Source organism: Hyperoodon ampullatus, assembly GCF_949752795.1.
Source record: "Hyperoodon ampullatus genome assembly, chromosome: 6".
NCBI classification, from domain to species: Eukaryota; Metazoa; Chordata; class Mammalia; order Artiodactyla; family Ziphiidae; genus Hyperoodon; species Hyperoodon ampullatus.
In genome coordinates, this window is record NC_136919.1 from 24,790,056 (window position 1) to 24,810,612 (window position 20,557).

At 41.7% G+C, this 20,557-nt stretch overlaps 1 protein-coding gene across 1 annotated transcript; it reads right to left on the reverse strand.

Annotated features, from left to right (window-relative positions):
- Positions 1–2,791: 2,791 nt before the first annotated feature.
- Positions 2,792–14,697, reverse strand: TRMO (tRNA methyltransferase O; the record flags this gene model as incomplete). Its single annotated transcript, XM_079707100.1, has 5 exons — positions 2,792–3,107; positions 4,367–5,020; positions 8,410–8,567; positions 9,384–9,558; positions 14,622–14,697. The coding sequence occupies 5 exons, from the start codon at positions 14,695–14,697 to the stop codon at positions 2,848–2,850; spliced, it is 1,323 nt and encodes a 440-aa protein (XP_079563226.1). The 3' UTR covers positions 2,792–2,847.
- Positions 14,698–20,557: the final 5,860 nt, after the last annotated feature.

Consider the following 20,557-nt stretch of genomic DNA (forward strand, 5'->3'; position numbering starts at 1 on the left):
TCCTTGTAACAACAACTCTGTAAGGTCACGGAGGTGGAGATGGGCTCAGTGACTCGCCCACGGGCACACAGCAAGCACAGGGCAGAGCAGAAAGAGTGCTTGAAATTTCTGAGGCCAGCCTCAGTGCTCTCCACATCTCCCATGTTGCTTCCCAGGAGGTTCCAAGCAGATCTAGTGGGAATGGACATCTCCGCCCTTATTCCTCTCCCTATTCTTCGTTTAGTGATTAGATTTCCATCAGCATCGCTCTAAGTGAAGCACGCTGTGCTTAGGAAGCATATGGAGCTGCTTCAAATAAAGCAGCGTGGTTGGCTGAGCATCTGCACCTGCACTGGGGGAGGCAGGAGCACCAAGCTAAGAAGGGAGCCAACTCTGGGACCAGGCAGGTGGGCTGAAATCCTTGATGCTTGGCTGACCAGCTCTGTGAGCCTGAACACGTCGCTTAACCTCCGGTCAATGTAGGGAGAGCATGTAGCCCAGTGCCCAGGGTGTGCTAAAAGTTCAGTAATTGATGCACATTTCATTATTACTGAGTCCTCATCTGCCTCCTTTGGGACTGTATCATAAAAAGAAAACTACCAACAAGAGCTTGACAAACACATGGCTCATGGGTTTAGCTAATGAGTCTATCTGGTTGTGCACAGCCTCCACATGTTGGAATAATTCATCCCCCTCCTTAAGCCAGGCTACAATTTTAAAATGTAATAAAGGGCACTCATCCTTCTAATCTCTTCCTATATGTGACTGACAAATATCAGTGTTTCTTGTGGAAGTTACTGTTCTGGAAAGCTGGGGCAGGTGGGCCAAAAGCCAGAATTACCTAAACAGCTTGAACTCCTGGAGTTTATCTCCAAGCTAGTGAAAATAATCAGCTATCAGGGCTCCCCAAACAGGCACCAAAAAGCAAAGGCTAAACTCTAAGGTGGATGTCATTTGTGTCCCTTTCTTTTGAAAAAGTTTCCAAGATGAAAAGGAATAGCAGATTTACTTCAAATGATTTCTCTTGCTGAGGGATGGAAGTTCATAACCCAGAGATACAAATTTCCTCACAATACGACACTTGCCTAGAGACAAAAGTTCACATGGGGGACTCAAGGATTGAGGGTGGGGTGAGGCTCAAGAATACGTTATATGAGAAACAGCTGAAGAAAACATGGGAGCCTCATCAGCTTTACCCTATGTGGCCTGGCCAGAGGATGGAGTTATCAGAGAACAGATCTGATCTCATATAAAGGAAGAACACTTTAATAACGAGCTACACAGGGCAGGCGTGAAGGGTCATCACCGAGGGGTTTAACCAGGCGGAGAGGGCCAAACACTGGGTATAATGAAAAGACTGGTGAGCTGGCAGAGAACTAAGCTGGATTATATTTAGGATTTTAGTTTTAAAATCCTGAGAATGTATATTAAAACCCCAAACAACAGAACAGTCCTCTTGCTAGAAGGCTGGTTGGTATGGTCCTGAGAGTTATTTTTTCCATATTAAATATCAACATTTTGTGCTTCAAGACCTGACTCAGTCTCAAAGTAATTTTAAAAGAATTCAAAATCAAAATAAAGGGTGGATGGTACCAATGTCAACTTCCTAGTTTTAACATCATACCATAGTTATGTAAGCTGTTACCATGGGAAGAAGCTAGGTAAAGGGTACATGGGACCTTTGCCCTATTTTTTGCAACTTCCTATGAATCTGTAATTATCTAGAAATAAAAAGCTTTTTAAAAGTCGAATTAAATATACCTCCCCAAGAGGTTCTAAGTAAACTCAAATAAAACCCAGTTTGTTTCAGGAGTGCAGTGTCATCAGCCACAAATGACTCTGTGCAAGTATCCACAGGCAGCAGGGCTCATTTCAAAACCATGATCAAGCAGCTATTAAGATCTACAGTTGCGATTAGGAAAGCCTACGTCATGTTGACAGGTGCCTAATTTGGTTACACTGACATAAATCTTCAGTTATCTGGGATCACATCTTTAAAGTCACCTATAGGCAATATATTCTTACAACTGCTTCTCGTGTGGTGCTTACACAGGAATCATGTATGGACTTAATTACTCTATCTAACTGTAATACAACAATGTGTTTGTGTCTTCTTCCTCCACAACTATGACCTGCAAGAAGAACTGCATCCTGTTCATCTCATTCTATCACCAAAACCTAACTCACAATAGTTCTCAGTAAACAGTCATAGAATAAATAAGAAATAAACCAGTAATTAAGTTATTTTCTTGGACTTCTCAGAGTGACTTTCTTTTCTGATACAAAGGCATCCAAAGAAACCTTAGAGTCTCTAATTTTGGAATCAGGATTAACTATTACACATACGTGTGTGTGCGTGTGTGCATGCGTGTATGTGTGGCAAAGTCTCTGAAACACAGGGGTTTAATCTCTAAAGATCTTTATAACTACTTGGTTTTGATTTGTTAGTTTCTTAAGATATCATAACTCAGTTTGATTTAGAATAAAACAGAGAGGTCAGGCTTTTTCAGACAAAAAAACCAACATGAATTGTTCAACACATCCCCCCAGCTTCTGCCCAGTTTTATCAAGTGCCAAGAAGAATTGACTTCTTTCAGAAAACACTGATAAAGCATCACCTTTGGATTCTTCAATATTAACTGATCAAAAATGATCATGATATGGCAATTTCTCCAAATTCTGTATCTCTTAGTTTATTAAAATACATGTTTTTCAAATAAATATTCTGAACAACCCAAATCAATCAGGGCAGTGAGATCACAAAGTGTTGCTTCTTTCTGCAAAGAAGGCACATCATTAGCTTGTACAGAAAATCCAACAGCCATACCGAAGTCAATTAGGCTATCTTAAAGACTCGATGGAAGCTACTCACGATCCCAGAGACACCAAGGACTCCGCAGGGTCACTCATCTGAACAGGCTCAGAAGCCGGCTTGATCCTTAAGACCTCTGCAAAGCCATCACCAAACCAGCACGTGACATGTGCTATGTCTACTGTAAAGTAGAAAAGACGATCCTGGCAGAGTTTCCGTCGATATACAGACCGAGGGTCGGCTGACAGCACAGCCTCGATGGCACACCTTGCTTCCTCCGCTGACTGAAAATATTTAAATGAAGCCTGACCAATACCTGCAATAAGAAGAACACAACTTGGGGATTCCCCTGGTGGTCCAGTGGCGACGACTCCACGCTTTCACTGCTGAGGCCAAGGGTTCAATCCCTGGTCGGTGAACTAAGATCCCACAAGCCATGTGGGATGCATCCCACTCCCCACAAAAAAAAAAAAAACTGACCTTCCTCTTCCCATGAACTGTACACAGTGATTAAACAACTTTCATAAACAAAACTTTAAAAATAAAGAGATTGATTTAAAAGTCAAATGTTCTGTTTAAACATAAAGCCTTAGGAAAGAATGAGTAGAACCACCATCCAGGGGCAGGTGAAATCTGACATCTTGGCAACTAACTGGCTACTTCTTACAGGAATCACCGCACCCACTTTTTAATGGGCCTCTCCTTCACTCTGGACAGCTGCTTGGAATCTGCCTGTGGGCTGGAAAAACCAGATAACAATGTTTGTTAACAACCATGTGTTAGAGTAAACAGGCTCCAAGTTAAAAGCCCTGTGGCCTTTCTCTTCTGCAGTGAAGTGCATGCCTCTAGTGCTGGGACTTTATGCGGACAATTTCTGTGCTAAGACACTCTTTCCTTCTTACTCCTGGGCTCTGTGACAGAGGTCGAGCTATCCATCACCCAATAGGTAAAACAAGATGAGACATTTCTCTACTCAGATAGTGAAACAGATGAAAAAACTCAATCTACATAGGTACAGAGCAAGCACAATTTAGCTTCCGAATGCTGTTTGAGAACTCCAAGAGCTACTGCCACACGCAAACAAGAGGCCCAATTCCTGGGCAGCAGCCGTTCTCAGTGAACACTTGACTGAGTGCCCGGCACTCACTGTGCTGAACAAACAGTTGTTGATGGAAAGCCATCAGATGATGACGTTGCCCAAGTATGATTTTATACGTCTACATTTCTTTACAAGTCATCATCACAAATACTCTATATAAAACTGCCCTCAGAGGGCTTCCCTGGTGGCGCAGTGGTTGAGAGTCCACCTGCCGATGCAGGGGACGCGGGTTCGTGCCCCGGTCCAGGAAGATCCCACATGCCGCGGAGCGGCTAGGCCCGTGAGCCATGGCCGCTGAGCCTGCGTGTCCAGAGCCTGCGCTCCACAACGGGAGAGGCCACAACAGTGAGAGGCCCGCGTACGGCAACAAAAAAAAAAAAAAAAGAACTGCCCTCAGAAATAGCAAGTTTGCCTAAACCTCCAAGTAAAAGCTCATTTCTCATTCAGAAACAAGAAATGGAAAGTACCTGGTTCACCTGAGCTGAGGTGCTCAAGGTCCATCTCCGCGTGAGGAGTAAACCGGACTCCCAAGGTGGCCACGGGAGCCTCTCTCACCCAGGTGGGGACCGCACTGCGGTGGGCTGCACCAGCCGCCCTGGAAGGGCAGGGAAGAGCCTCGGGCGGCATCTCCGTGCTGTGTTCTTGTGCCACCACCGCTGCTTCCCCTCTCCTCAGCCTGCTGTCTGCTTGTTCCTCTGAAAAGCTCTTCTCCAGGCAACATGGGCCACTTTGCTCTTCTGCTACCCTAGGACTCAGACCACTTCCTGATTCTTCACCCAAATCTGCTGCTCTCTCCCTGGGCTCAGGTGAGCTTTGCTGGGTTTTTGCTGAGTTGTCGTGTTTTGCGTTGTTTTCTCCCCAAGTTCTATCTTCAGGACATTTAGGTTTCTCCTTAGTGCAACTGTAGAGCTGTGGTTCCTCGTACCCTGAGAGCTGTTGCTGGTCACAGCTATCAGTCTTGCCATCACACTGGGACACGGTTTTTGGTTTACATTGGTTATTCTGTAAATTAAAGTCCCCTAAAGGCTCAATCAAATTTTGTGGCGAGTCATAATCAGCTATGTAGGGCTTTATGTCTAGTACAGGTGTGCCATGAATCATGTCAATTCCAGAAAGGTATATGGCTCCACCTATAATGTGAAAAACATCCTCTTAGAAATATTAACAATGAAAAACAGTGCAAACAACTGGAGAATCAACAACGTCTGCTTAAACCCCACCAAGCTTACTCACAATTCTCTTACGCACCAGGCCCTCTTATACCTGGTGCCAACATACAGTTTTCTTTCTACCTAGAAACCCATTCTCTTCTTTATCTGTTAAACTCCTAATTGCTCTTCAAGGCTCTCACGTAACACCTCCTTTACAGAGCCTTTCTGGCTCTTCCAGACATAAGCATTCTTTCCTCTGGGTTCCGCAGAGGTACCTGTGCCTGAACCTCTCCTGGAGGCCTCGTCACATGGTCTAGCAATGACCTGCTTAGAGTCTCTCCCCCTAGACAGTAAGTAGGTCCTCGAGCACTAGGTGGGGCCATCTCACCTTTGCATCACTGGAGGCTTCTAACTCTGTTCCAGACACATCAGAGTCCTCAATATATCTCTGTGGGACTGATGATGGTTTCCAATGTGTCAAACAGAGTCTAAGGTGGCCCCATGATGTCACCTCCTGGTGTATAATCCCCTCTTCTTGAGTATGACTTGATATCACTTCAGTGACTACATTATGTTATCTAAGACTCCTGTGTTTGCTGGCAGATTCACTTGAGAGACTCTCCCTGTGGGCTTGAAGAAGCAAGCGGCCTTGCTGGGAAAGCCCGTGTGGCAAGGCACTGCGAGAGGTCTCTAGGCGCTGGGGGCCACCTCTAGGAGCTGGGGGCAGCCACCAGCCAACAACCAGCAAGAGGCCAGGACCCTCAGAACCACAACTGCAAGGAAGTGAATTCTGCCTATGACCAGAGTAGGCTTGGAAATGGATTCTTCTACAGTCAAACCTCCAGGAAAGAACTCATTCCACTTCACTGCAGCTTGGTGAGACTCTTAAGTGAGGACCCAGCTAAGCTGTGCCCATACTCCTAACCTATAGAAACATTGTAATGTTTTAAACACATAATAAATGTGTGCTGTTTAAACTGATAGTGCATGGTAATTTGTTACACAGCAATAGAAATCTAATACTCCACTGAATAATTAAACACGGCACTTCCCTGTGACACAGTGGTTAAGAACCCGCCTGCAAATGCAGGGGACACGGGTTTGATCCCTGGTCGGGGAAGATCCCACATGCTGCTGATCAACTAAGCCTGTGTGCCACAACTACTGAGCCTACGCTCTAGAACCCACGAGCCATAACTACTGAGCCCATGCGCCACAACTACTGAAGCCCACGTGCCCTAGAGCCCATATGCCACAACTACTGAGCCCACACGCCACAACTACTGAAGCCCACATGCTCTAGAGCCCACGTGCCGCAACTACTGAGCCCACGTGCTACAACTACTGAAGCCCGCATGCCTAGAGCCCATGATCCACAACATGAGAGGCAATGAGAAACCCCGCTCATCGCAACTACAGAAAGCCCACGCACAGCAACAAAGACCCAACGCAGCCAAAAAAAAAAAAAAAATTAAACAGAACATAAGTCACCATTACCAAATATTAAGGAAAAGTCCCCAGTTGTCCCACTTATACAGCTGCTGTTCAGTTCCTTCTACTGGGGCAAAGTCTACTAACTTGATCCTTGGAATAGTGGCCCGGTGAGAATCAAAAACTGCATGTGATCACATTTGATCCTATCTCCGTTTGAGAAAAACATGACTAACAAAGGACTCTGATTTCTAAAACATGCTTACTGTGAATGAACCTGGAACTTTGGAAAGAAGATTTTGGACTTTCTAAGTGATAGATTATGCCTAATAATGTCTGCAAAAGAAAGAAAAGCACTGGGGCACAGGTGAGAGTTCATGGGATTTGAAGTCAGACAACCCCCTGGCTGGATGCTACTGGGTAAATTATCAAACATCAAAGAGCCTCAGTGCCCTCACCCATAACACGGAGACTGTTACCTTATCAAGCCCACGAGCCACTGTGAGATACCATACATGAACACTCTTTATAAACTGCAAAGCACCACACAAACACTAGTCATCCTCATAACGCTTATTTATAAGAGTGTCTACAGCGCTACTGTGTTTGCCTTTCACCTTTCTGATTTGATCTTCCCCATTAGAATGCTAAGATCCTCTGTAAGGATGGGATTTTTATCTAATCTGCTTGCCACTATATTCCCAGCACCTAGAACAATGGTTGGCACATATTCAGGGCTCAGAAAATACGTGTGGTTGCGCGAACGATCATAAAACATTCCAGTACTGTTACCCAAGTTGTGTGTTACCCAGCACACCCAAATGTGCTGATCAGGTCCAAGGCATTCAAGAATGGGAGGCTTTGGGCTTCCCTGGTTGCGCAGTGGTTGAGGGTCTGCCTGCTGATGCAGGGGACATGGGTTCGTGCCCCGGTCCGGAAGGATCCCACGTGCTGCGGAGCGGCTGGGCCCGTGAGCCATGGCCTCTGAGCCTGCGCGTCTGGAGCCTGTGCTCCGCAAGGGGAGAGGCCACAGCAGTGAGAGGCCTGCGTACCGCCAAAAAAAAAAAAAAAAAAAAAGAATGGGAGGCTTTCAAAAATGAACGGCTCAGTAACGTGTTTATATATGAACACATAGTTAAATCTAATCTGGTATTCTACACAGGTTCTCCCACAATCTGACAGATGTTCAACCTATGGTGTATTCATCCCAGACCCTCTGCCTCACATCACAGTGGACAGCGGCACAGCAGACACGATGTATGTTCATTTCCTCAGGGGTGCAAGGAAGAAATGATCCACCACACTGTGGTCAGATGTGCTGACCATATATGCACATGCAACCAGTTACTGTGTGTTAAATTTTGAGAGTGTCCAGTTATTTATTTACTTATTTTTTTTGCGGTATGCGGGCCTCTCACTGTTGTGGCTTCTCCCGTTGCAGAGCACAGGCTCCGGACGCGCAGGCTCAGCGGCCATGGCTCACGGGCCTAGCCACTCCGCGGCATGTGGGATCTTCCCGGACCGGGGCACGAACCCGGGTCCCCTGCATCGGCAGGTGGACTCTCAACCACTGCGCCACCAGGGAAGCCCCAAGAGTGTCCAGTTATTTTTAGATCATTTTATATTTACTGCATTCCAAGTCAGAAAAAATTTGGTTACTAATTTAATGATTATAAAATCTTAAGAGTTACTTTTAAATAATTTAATAACTTCTGATAAATATAATGACATAAACTAACTCTGAGCATCCTATGAGAGCTTATTCCAAAGTGTTTCAATGCTGACATTCTTTTAATCGTTTCATTTTCTTCAATGTCTGGTGGTTCACAGGGGCTAACACCATTGGTACTTGTCTCAATAACAGCCAGTGCTGAACACTATGTTGATTTTATAAGACTTCTTTTGGTTAAGGAAAAAATGGTAAAAGTACAAATTACCTTCTACCTTTTCCAGTTTGGCTAGGGTCAGTCCTATCGCATTGGGACGATGTGGGCTCCTTGTAGAGAAAACGCCAGTCTTCACACCATTCAGCCTAGGAGGCTGCACTTTTGCCTTACAGCTCAAATGACCATTTTTGTGAAAAACAAACAAAATCCTATTGAAAATAAACCAAACCACTGAGTAAGAAAAGAACACAGTTAATCTATCATAATGATTTGAGGAAGAAAAAAGCCTTTAATCCCCACAAATTAAAACAGAAAGAGTGCTTCTAATGGTACTAAAATGTAATCAGTGGGGGAAAAAAGAATAATATCATTCCCATTTTTTGAAAGAAGACAGTCTTATCTCTATATCCACTGCCCGTAACACAATAACTGGCACATGCTAGGACCTTAACAGGCTTTTGTCAAGTACCTGAATAAACAATACTTCATGGGTCTAGAGCAGGGTCCACAAACTTTTTCTGTAAAGGACCAGGTGGTAAATATTTTAGGGTTTGCAGGTCAATGAGTCTCTGCTATAAATAATTCAACTCTGCTGTTGTAACACAAAAGCAGCCATGGCCAACACATAAATGAATGCACGTGGTTATGTTCCCAAAAACTTACTTACAAAAACAGAAGATGCGATGGGTTTGGTCCACAGGCCATAGCTGGCTGACCCGTGGTCTAGAGGACAGAATAATGTCCCATGGACAGAATCGAGAAGGTCTACAGATTTCAGCTCAACAGAAGTCATTCAACAAAACTGGAACCAACTGCAGATGGAATGCGCCCCTCAGTGGATCCCAAGCTTCCCCGAGGGTGTCCAAGTTACGCAGACAATCATATGCATGAATACAGTACAAAAATCCCATGCAATAGACAAGGGTGGTCTGGATGGCAGTCTCCAGGGTTGCCTCCAACTGGAGTACTTTACTCAAGGGCAAGTTATGGTCCAAAGTACCATTTCTAACTATAAAACAACTTACCAAACATGAGAAAACTGTTCTAAGCCCATCAAGGAATGTTCAGGATTATTAAAGATGCTTTTTCTAATCCTCAAACAAGCCCGTGAATGGCTACAAATGGATGGCTGCCTTGGAGTACCATTCTTGGCCAAGAAACAGGATTCCAAGTAACCAATTGGCTCAGTTAAAAGATTCCCTACAGAAGAAAATTAGATAAGAAATCATTAATGAAAAGGTCAAGCAAAGATGTAGGAAGACATGTTTTCTTTAATGCATCGATTTCATAGTTTTAAAATCTATTAGATGTTATGCAACTATAAAATAAGATTCTTATAGCAATCAAAAATACATATAAATATCCTTATCATTACATATATCATTGTTATCAATACATCCCTTTAGATAATAAACTGGAAAGAGTATTGGTCTAAGAAAGAAAGAATGAAAGGAAAAATTCATTTTTAGAAGACCTACTATGACTATAATTCAAATTCCATGCAATCATTACTATGTTATGTGACCTTGGTTAGGGCTAAGAGGGTATTTCAAACAGAGGGAATAAGCTGCACAAAGTTAAGTGAGAAATTTTATAGCATAAGCAGGGAACAAGCCATTTTGATTGGCTGGAGTGTGAAAATACAAGGAAAAGAATGAAAGATAAGGAGACAGAGACTGTATATAGGTTAAAATGCTTTCAATTGAAAACAACAGAACACACGAAACAAACTAGTTTAATTAAGCAATAAAGGGAGTGTATGGGATCACAGTACTAAAATATCTAGAGGCAGTATAGATTTCAGGTTAGGCTTGCTCCAGCAGCTCTCTGCCCCACTAGAATGTAAACTCCATGTGGGCAGGAGTTTTTATGTCTTACTGACTGCTATGTTCTCATTGTCCAGTACTTGCCTACAAGAGGATAGGTACTTTAAAAATTCATGCTACACGGAGAAAAGGATTATGTAAGTCTAAACTGATTAAAATGGAAAGTGAAAAAGTGAAAGAAGAATGTGTGTAACATAATCCTATTTATGAAAATTTTATATATTTACCTAACTAAACATGTACATACGTATGTCTAGAAAGCCATCTAGAAGGATATTCACCGAAATTTTAACACTGGTTAAAACTGGTGGAGACTTTAAATTGTGTTCTTTTCTGTTTAGGCTGGTTGTAATCCCTCTGATATTGGTATCATTGCACCATACAGGCAACAGTAAAAAGTCATCAATAATTTATTGGCACATTCTTCTATCGGGATGGTCGAAGTTAATACAGTAGACAAATACCAAGGAAGAGACAAAAGTATCATTCTAGTATCTTTTGTTAGAAGTAATAAAGATGGAACTGTGAGTTAAAACAAACAAACAAACTGGGGCTTCCCTGGTGGCACAGTGGTTGACAGTCCGCCTGCTGATGCAGGGAACGCGGGTTCATGCCCTGGTCCAGGAGGATCCCACATGCCGCGGAGCGGCTAGGCCCGTGAGCCATGGCCGCTGGGCCTGCGCGTCCGGAGCCTGTGCTCCGCAATGGGAGAGGCCACAACAGTGAGAGGCCCGCGTACCACACACACAAAAAAAAACTGGTATCTTCTCAGACTTGCTTTCTCTCTCTCAATATTATGATTCTAAGATCCATCGACACTGTGTACATTTTTGATGACTTTAAATTTTTTTCCAACTACATTTACAGGCACTCTTTTTTTTAAACCTTCACCTATGCTCTGTGGAATTGATATAGTAAACATCTTAATGATGAAGGAACTGAAGTCAAACAATTCTCTGGTGTTCATAAAAATATCATGAAGAAAAATGGCCAAAAAGGGCTCCTACCCTAGTCAGTTATGTTCTGCTTTATTTAACAAACACTTTCCAAGTGTCTACAATTGCCAGACATTGTGCTAAGTTTGGGGAAAAAATACAAAACAAGAACTCTTATCACAGTGGAGTTAACGGTTGATTGAGAGAAACTCACAATATGCTTCAATATCATGGGAAATGTCATATCTGTAGTAATGATCAAAGACTTTTGCCTTTGACTGATTGGGGGTCTAAAGTTTATAACTAACTTGAGCTATCACTTCATTGAATCAGTCTATACCTGTTTTTCACAGGCTATACATATGCTATGATAAATATAAGTTGTAACCAATTAGATTTATTCCAACCCTGTTTGTTCACCTCTATAAGAACATAAGCAAGATAATACTGGGTAAGCAATGAACTGAACGAGCTACATTGGAAGGAGTCCCTCAGCTATGTCACTCTCAAATGTTTGGGACCACTCTCAACATATCAACTATCCATCTAATAAACGTCGGAACTTAACCATATTCTAATACGTCTGGAACTTATTTATTCTCTGTGCCCCGGTTCTTGGGATATTAAATGCTATGAAATATAAATGCTCAATGATTTCCAAATATAAATTCTGCTTGAATGCTCTCCTTGAAGTGGAGGCCTGAGAACATCCACCCAAGGGATTTCTGATCTTCTTCCTCTTGCCTCATATCTCAAAAAACAAACAAAAAGAAAACATTAAGCACTGTGCTGAGTGCCTGGGAACAGGCATAAACAAGAACCAGTTCTCACCATCAAGGTGTGCAGTACATTGACAGAGTGGACAAGTAAATCAACAATTACATCAAACTGCCTTACATACATGCAGAATAGGGAGAGCACAGGTATGTCAGAGGAGTACTGGCATGAGAACCACATGGAAAGAGGGAGAAGTTTCCCTGGGGCCTATGGCTGGTATGAAAAGAGAAAAAGGACGAAAACAACACAGGGCCGTAACACTAGCTGTATGACCTTGGGCAAAACTGCTTACCTCTCTAAATCCAGTTTTCTCAGCTATAAAACAAGGATAATCATCCTATCTTGGAAAGATGACTAAAATATGTAAAGTATCTAGTACAACAGAAGGTGCTCAGTAAGGAGAGATTTTTAAAGCCCTTACACAGGCTCTTCCCTCAATTTAACAATATTACAACTGTACTAACCATATAATTTAAAAAACCCAACAAGTTATTAATGCAGAGGCTTTCTGTACACAAGTCTTATCAACAAGTCTTGTGCAGACAGAAATGTCCAGGTCCTTTTCACCTCTTGCCCGGACTATTAAATTACCCTTGTTATAATTAGTCTTCCCTTTGCCAGTCCCTCCCCTCCTCAAAACACACTACACCAGTCCTCCGGATTCTGAGTTCCTTATGTCTCGCTACTCTCTGAACTTTTTGTTTCCCACTATTAACAGCTGTCATATTTCTTTTTTTAAATTTTTATTATTTATTTATTTAACTATTTATTTATTTTGGGCTGGGTTGGGTCTTCGTTGCTGCGCACAGGCTTTTCTCTAGCTCTGGCAAGTGGGGGCTACTCTTCCTTGTGTTTGTTTATTTATTTATTTATTATTTGGCTGTGCCGGGTCTTAGTTGTGGCATGTGGGATCTTTGTTGCCACGTGCGGGATCTTAGTCGGGGCATGCATGTGGGATCTAGTTCCCTGGCCAGGGATCGAACCCTGGCCCCCTGCACTGGGACCACAGAATCTTAACCAATGGACCACCAGGGAAGTCCCCCATCCAACACTTCTGACTTACAGCTCCCAGACCCCATGCTCTGTAGACCTTTGAGCCCTGCTCTTTCCTGCCTGTCAAAATATCAGACCTGGGGCTTCCCTGGTGGCTCAGTGATTAAGAACCTGCCTGCCAATGCAGGGGTACGGGCTCCAGCCCTGGTCTGGGAAGATCCCACATGCCGCAGAGCAACTAAGCCCATGTGCCACAACTACTAAGCCTGAGTGACACAACTACTGAAGCCCGCGTGCCTAGAGCCTGTGCTCTGCAACAAGAGAAGCCATCGCAATGAGGAGTCCACGCACCACAACAAAGAGTAGCCCACTCACCACAACTAGAGAAAGCCCACGTGCAACAACAAAGACCCAAAGCAGCCCAAAATATAAATAATGAATTAATTTTAAAAAAACTATCAAACCTATAATCTGGCAGTATGCAACAATTTTTTTTAACAGGCACAACCGTTGACCATGTAACAATACCTTTTAGAAATTCAAGTTAAACATTTAGAACATACACAAAGACTTTAGTTTCAAAACTTTCATTTAGAACAATGAAAACCAGCAATAACCTAAATGCCCAACAATAGGGAACTGGTTAAATAAGAGCACATCTATAAAATAAAATAGTGTGCAACTTCTCAAAATTAACATTATTAATTGCCATGGAAAGATTTTCATGAACCTTAAGTTTTGTTTTGTTTTTAATAAATGTAGAGCTGGGATTCAAATCAAAGTTTTGTTTTATTGTTTTAAATTTATTTATTTACTTTTGGCTGCGTTGGGTCTTCGCTGCTGCAAGCGGGGGCAACTCTTCATTGCGGTGCACAGGCTTCTCGTTGCGGGGGCTTCTCTTGCTGTGGAGCATGGGCTCTAGGCGCGAGGGCTTCAGTAGTTGTGGCTCGCAGGCTCTAGAGCGCAGGCTCAGTAGTTGTGGTGCACGGGCTTAGTTGCTCTGCAACATGTAGGAATCTGCCAGGACCAGGGCTCGAACCCGTGTCCCCTGCACTGGCAGGTGGATTCTTAACCACTGCGCCACCAAGGAAGTCCTTAAGGTTTTTTTTGAAGTTATAAAACAATGGTGTCGCATATCACCTCATGTTTCTAGTGTGTAGGCACTGAAACTATTATGGAAAGTAGACACCAAAAATTAACAGTGGTTTTCTCTGGGTAATGGCCGATTACTTTCATCTTTTTTCCATTTGCTTCCTCGGATTTCTAAAGTTAATATATTCTGCCCTAAAAATAGGGGTGAAAATAAAGAGAAACAAACTCATGCCATCTTTCAATACCCAGTTTAAAACTATTTCCTACGCTTCCTGCAGCACAGGTTGCTTCTCTCTTGTGGCATTAATCCCGAATCGGCAGAACACCTGCTGTATATATCCTATCTCTCATTTATGGGTGAGAACTCCCCAAGACAAAGGCCACTACACTGCACGTAGCTGTTCTGCCAAGACCAGGCCACCTTAGCTACCAAGAACAGAACAGGAGAGATGATGTCATCCCGCTCGCCTAAGACACATCACGTGGTCTCCTAAGCACATGACCCGTGCCTTCCAATAATCAGGAAAAACGACCCACGTCCATTCTAGGTCTCGCATTTGCCGTCCCTCCCTGCAGTGAAGTCGGCTCCCTGCACTTAGGGCTCTTCGGAGTGCGGAACCTTCAGCCTCTTAGAAGTTACCTGTCTCCAGAGCCGGCTTCACGCACCCGCACGAGGTCACTGTGGGTCGAGGGCCGGGCTCCTCCAAGTCGCGCATGGCTAGTGGTCTCACAGGTGCCCACCCAACGCGTTCAAGCCTTCCGCTTCCGGTCTCCATGCATGGCGCCTGCGCAGTGCGGGAGAAGTGCGGCGCGCGGCGGGCGGCGCCGGAGGCCACCGCTAGGTGGCGATTAGGGCCTGGATCCCTCGTTCTGCTTCTGAACGTGTGTCTGCTGTATCCCGCGGATCCCTTGCAGTTGCCCGCCCTTTCAGGGCAGTCAGAAGCTCCAAGTTACCACCCTTTCCAAGGGGGGCACGTCGATGAAGATTTATGCATAAAGATGTCTCTCTCGAAATAATAATCAACCTACATATCCAGTGCATGACGCTAATTTTTAAATAAAAGTAGTATGTATATACAATTATCACATAGCAAGATGATCGGATGTTATTAAACGTTAATTCTTCTTGAATGGTGGGAATACACAGATGGTCATTTATACTTCTCTGTATGCTCCCATTTTTCCACAAGAAAAACGATGTTTTGTCAGAAAGGAACCCCAAGTAAACCTTATTTCAAATCTAATGGATGGGTAGCCCCACACCAAATTAATGGGTAAGAAGTGGGGACTGTTCCTTGTGCTCCATACCTCACAAGAAATGAAGCGAGAATGAAACTGAGTCAACATGCCATACACATTGAGGGGATTGTAGTCGTTGTTTCTGGGCAGCTCTAAAAAGTTGAGGGCCAACAAGAGTCAGTTTTCATCCCATGCAATGACCAGTTATCCCTGCACCACTAGCCTGGCCTTTTACCCACTTACTTGTAACGTCATCTCTCACCTGTGTATTTATCAAGTTTCTCTGTATATATAATTCTACTTCTGAGCATTTTATCCTGTTGCTTCATGGGGAGAGGGGGGACATACTGCCTGCAAAATAAATTATTCAAAACCATAAAACTCCACAGATTGAAAAGCTTCAACAACCATGAAAAGCTGTTCCTAAACCTGTTCATTTGTCATGAACTAATAGACCACTAGCAGAAAGTAACCATCAGAAGGAGCCAAAGATTTAAAGAGAAGATTATAGGGTTTTGTTTTTTGTTTTGACATTTTGCGAAATTCAGCAAACATTTTAATTTATACATGAGAAAAGGAAGTGTTCAAAAGGGTATGCATTTCAAGTTATTGCAGGTTATTTGTGAGAGAATTTCTGTAGGTAAAACATGTTTAAATTTAACCAACAGCGTGTCCGTGTATTTAAAATCATGACAAAAATAGAGAAGATTGTGGGTTTTAAAACAAAAACTTTAAAAATTGATAAAATTCATACACCTACGTGTTCTCTGATAGTTTTTTTCCACGTGAAAATTTGGAAAAGAATACCATTATTCTTTTTCGAGGAGGGAACAATTCTGGGCAGCTGATGAAACAAGAACAAGTTTGAGAACCACTGAGCTACTATACACGTTGTAAAACTGAGGCCGTAATAGCTGCAAATTGCCACTAGATGGAGGTGTTGCTAAAAGTGATAGTCTTGCTTAATTTGTGGACAGACTCCTGTAGAAAATGAGGTATTTTCCCTCCTTGCTTTAGATAACATATATAATGATAATCACACCAAAAATATATTACCAAGTGTGACAAGTTCTGAAATGCAAAGCAGAATTGGAGACACTGATGAAGTAGATTGCTACTTCATTTAAAGGAAAAATTTCTCTTTATGGAAAACAGGAACTTAAATATGTAGCCCTTTCATTATATGATTTGAAATTTCTGTTATCCTGTCTAGAGGATATATGATTATATAAATAACTATTATATACGATTATCTGTAGTTTATGAGACAACCCTTTCTCTGGAGCTAGGACCTAGGAATCTGCCTTAAAAAAACCCGAATGATTCAAGGCAGGTGGTCATCTGTCTACACTTCGAGAAACACTTCTCAGTGTAATGATTCTTAATCTTTCATTTGAGTGAAGGATCCCTTTGAATATCAATTAAAGCTTTGGATCTTCTCACACATCATATTAGATTTAATATCATAAGATTCATGGATTTTAAAGAACAACCATTCTACCCACGAGTGGAGGGCAGCACAAAGTAGGGCTAGATGGATTCTTGCAAAACTTTAATTCTATGACATGAAGGCTCTAAGCCAAGAAGAAAACTGGAACATTTTTAGATACACACTGGTGTTTGAATGAGAATAGTGAGAAAGCAGAGTCTGTATGTCTATATAGGGAGTGGGATAAGAAAGTAAGCAGAAAGGGTCCTAAAAGGTAGAAAGAGAAGACCCCTCTTCCTCTAATGTACTATATTTCTTCATATCATCTACTTCCTTATCTCTTTCACCTTTGTGCCCCTGTACATTGTACATATGCAAATCTCATAAGATTCATCTTAATGAAACACTTTTAGAACTTGAGGTTTCAGTTTACTCTTTCTCTAATCTTGACCCACCCTGGCAGGTAAAATTGAGACAAGATTTCCAAAGATTGAAAACCATCACAAAGAACACTGAGGAAGTTAGATGAGACTTTGGGTGAGTACTCATCCTTTCTGCAGTTACCCCCTCATCTGTAAAATGGGAATGATAATCACTGCCCAGCCTATTTCAAAGATTCTTGTGCAGATCAAATTTTAAAAAATGTATTTGAAAGTACAAGTTCTGAAGTGCCATCCAGATGTAAGGGACTATCATATGGTGTGCTGTCCTCAATATTTACTGTTACTTGAGTAATACAATGGGATATGAGTAATCATTGTTCAATTAATATATGCTGAGGGGGGAAATTTTATTGTGGGAGAGGGTGTGGCAAATAGGAGGGAAATAGCATTGTAACCTCCCACCATACCAGTGGTCCTCAACCCTAGCTGCACATTAGAATCATTTGGAGAGCCATTAAAATACTCTAAATCAGGGGTCCCCAATCCCCAGGCCATGGACCGGTACTGGTCCTCAGCCTGTTGGGAACCAGGCCGCACAGCAGGAGGTGAGCAGCGGGCAGGCGAGCCAGTGAAGCTTCATCTGCAGCTCCCCAATCGCTCCCCACTGCTCCCATTACCTCCTGAACCATCCCCCACCCTCCGTGGAAAAATTGTCTTCCATGAAACCCATCCCTGGTGCCAAAAAGGTTGGGGACCACTGCTCTAAATGCAATGTTGTAGCCTAGATTGCATCCAGAAGCAGAAAAAAGACATTAGCAGAAAAACTAATGAAATCCCAATAATATATGTAGTTTAGTTAATGGTAATGTAACACTCTTAGCTTCTTAAGTTTTGATAAATGGACCGTGGTTATATGAGATATTAACATTAGGGTAAACTGGGTGAGAGCTATATAGGAACTTCTGTACTATCTTTACAACTTTTATATAATTCTAAAATTATTCCTCAAAAATTATTTAGAGCAAAAAACAATGTAAAAAATAAATATGTCTTGATGTCACCCTAGATAGGTGAATCAGAATCCCTGGGGAGGTGCCTGGGCAACTGTGATTTTGAAATCTTCCCCAGTGGTTCTAATATATGGTGAGGGTTGAGAACCACTGTTCTACACCATGAATGCTTGAGAGACTGGGATCCTGTCTTGTTCTTCACTCTAGCCTAGTACCTAGAACAGTGCCTATATGGAGAGCTTGCATAGTTGTGCCCTTGCTGAACCATTTGCAGAAATCTCCTTTATTTTGAGTCCTCTGTAATAACAGAAGGAAAACTGAAAACAAACCTCTTCCCCTCAAAAATATTGGATTGGCCAAAAAGTTCGTTCTGGTTTTTCCGTAACATCTTACTGGGGAAGATTTTCAGACATCTTCCTGCCCAGAATAGTTTCTACTCCTGCCCCCAGTCTCTCGTCATTTTCAGTTAATCCTGACCATTATCACCAGATAAATATTCCTGAAATAAGAAAACTGCCATCTCTTTGTTCAAAAGTCTTACTTAGTTCCCCATTACCCAAGTAAATAATATACTTCTTAGTTAGGCAAGCAAAATTCCATACACTCCAATAATACAATAATTTTCAGCCTGCTAGCCTGCTATTCCACACGGCCCCTGCATTAACTGTAGATTGCATGCAGTTCTCTTGAACATGTCTTTAATTCACCCTTCTCTGTGTCACATACAATAATGCTGCTATCCTCACCTATATTACAAATCCTCTCCATCTTTCAAGGCTCCACTCATGTGTAATTTTTTCGGGTCACTCCAGCAAAAAAGTGAGCATTCCCTCTGTTGTATCTTCTAATTCAAATGGCACTAGCATTACTATTTTCTTTTGTAATTATTTGTTTTCTGTTTTATTCCCCCACGAGACTAGATTAAACTCCTAGTGGGCAAGGACTATGTGTTATTAGGTCTTCTAACCCTCACAGTGCTTACCATGATGCTGTCCACACAAACATGTGATAATGATTTAATGTACATTTTTCACAATTGCAATGTATAAAAAGTAAAAATAGAAAATCAAAATTCAAATACACAACTACATTCATCACTCCAAAATATCTTTGAAGGAGTCCCAGAATAAGAATTGTTAAAATTGTTAAATTGTTAAAAGCCATCTGAAGGCTGAATAAGATTTTGATGTTATTGTTACATTAGTAATTGAACAAAGTTTATAAGAAAACTATATATTTCCTCAAATTTTAATTGTTCAGACTTAAAAATGGGAAAAGGGAGGGCTCAGTAATTTTCCCCTGAAAACAAACATTTATTTGACTAATTCTTAAGGGCAGGACTAATTCTTAAGTCTATTTGACTAATTCTTATTTGACTTATTATTTGACTAATTCTTAAGGGCAGGACTAATTCTTAAGTCTGTTCCCACCACTATCCTCTCCCTAATATACCTACACATACACACGCGTGCGCACGCGTGGTTGTGCACACAGACACACACACACTAGCAGGATGTTGTCTATGTGGTAGAGCCTGAAAAATCACATTAGTTCTCTCTTTCAGATGTGATCTATATATGGGGGGAAACCACTGTTAAAATATTAATGAATATTGTAGAGATTTCTACCATATTTTGAGAAAAATCACACATATAATGTACTAAGATGTGAATTTTGTTGGACAGCTATGATGGTTGCACATTGTTAAAGCAAAACAACTATAAATTTCATTTTCTGGGTGAATCTCTTGAGGAACGTTCGGAATTGCTGGTATCTCTGGTTCTTCTGCTTTGGGTTTTTCCTTCATTTCTGTAAAATAAAATAAAATACAAAAATACATTTAATAAATGGTATTGGGATGATTGGCTAGCCACTTGGAGAAAAAAAACTCTACCTAACACTTTGCACAAAAACAAATCTCAGATGAATTAAAGATTTAAATATTAAGATACAGTAAATGTTGTAGAAACAATAGAATATTCCTTTAATCTTAAGGTTATAAAGGCCTTTCTAAGCAGACCACAAGCCATAAGGGAAAAGACTGACAGGTTTGAATCATTAAGAATTAAAATCGTGACAGGTTTGAATAACTAAAAATTAACATTAAAATTTTGTCATATAGAATGCCAAACTACTATAAACAAAGTTAAACCACAAGCAACAACTAGAAAAATATTTACAACTTATATGTAGGTAAAGATTTAATAACTATTATTTAAAGAGATTTTTAAAATCAATCAAAAAGGTAGATATCCCAAATATAAAATGGAACAAGGATTCAAACAGGCAATTCTCAAAAGAAAAAAACTGAATTCATAATAATCATAAAAACATGCCTAGCAGCATTAGTCATAAAAAAGTGGGAATTAAAACAATTAGGTTTTTTTTTTAACCTAGCATAATAGGCATAGATTTTTAAAACAATCATGTGCAGTGTTGTCAAGGGCATGGGCAACAGGCACTTACATAAATTCTTGGTTTCTGTGTATTGCTACAACATTTTTGGAGGCTAGTC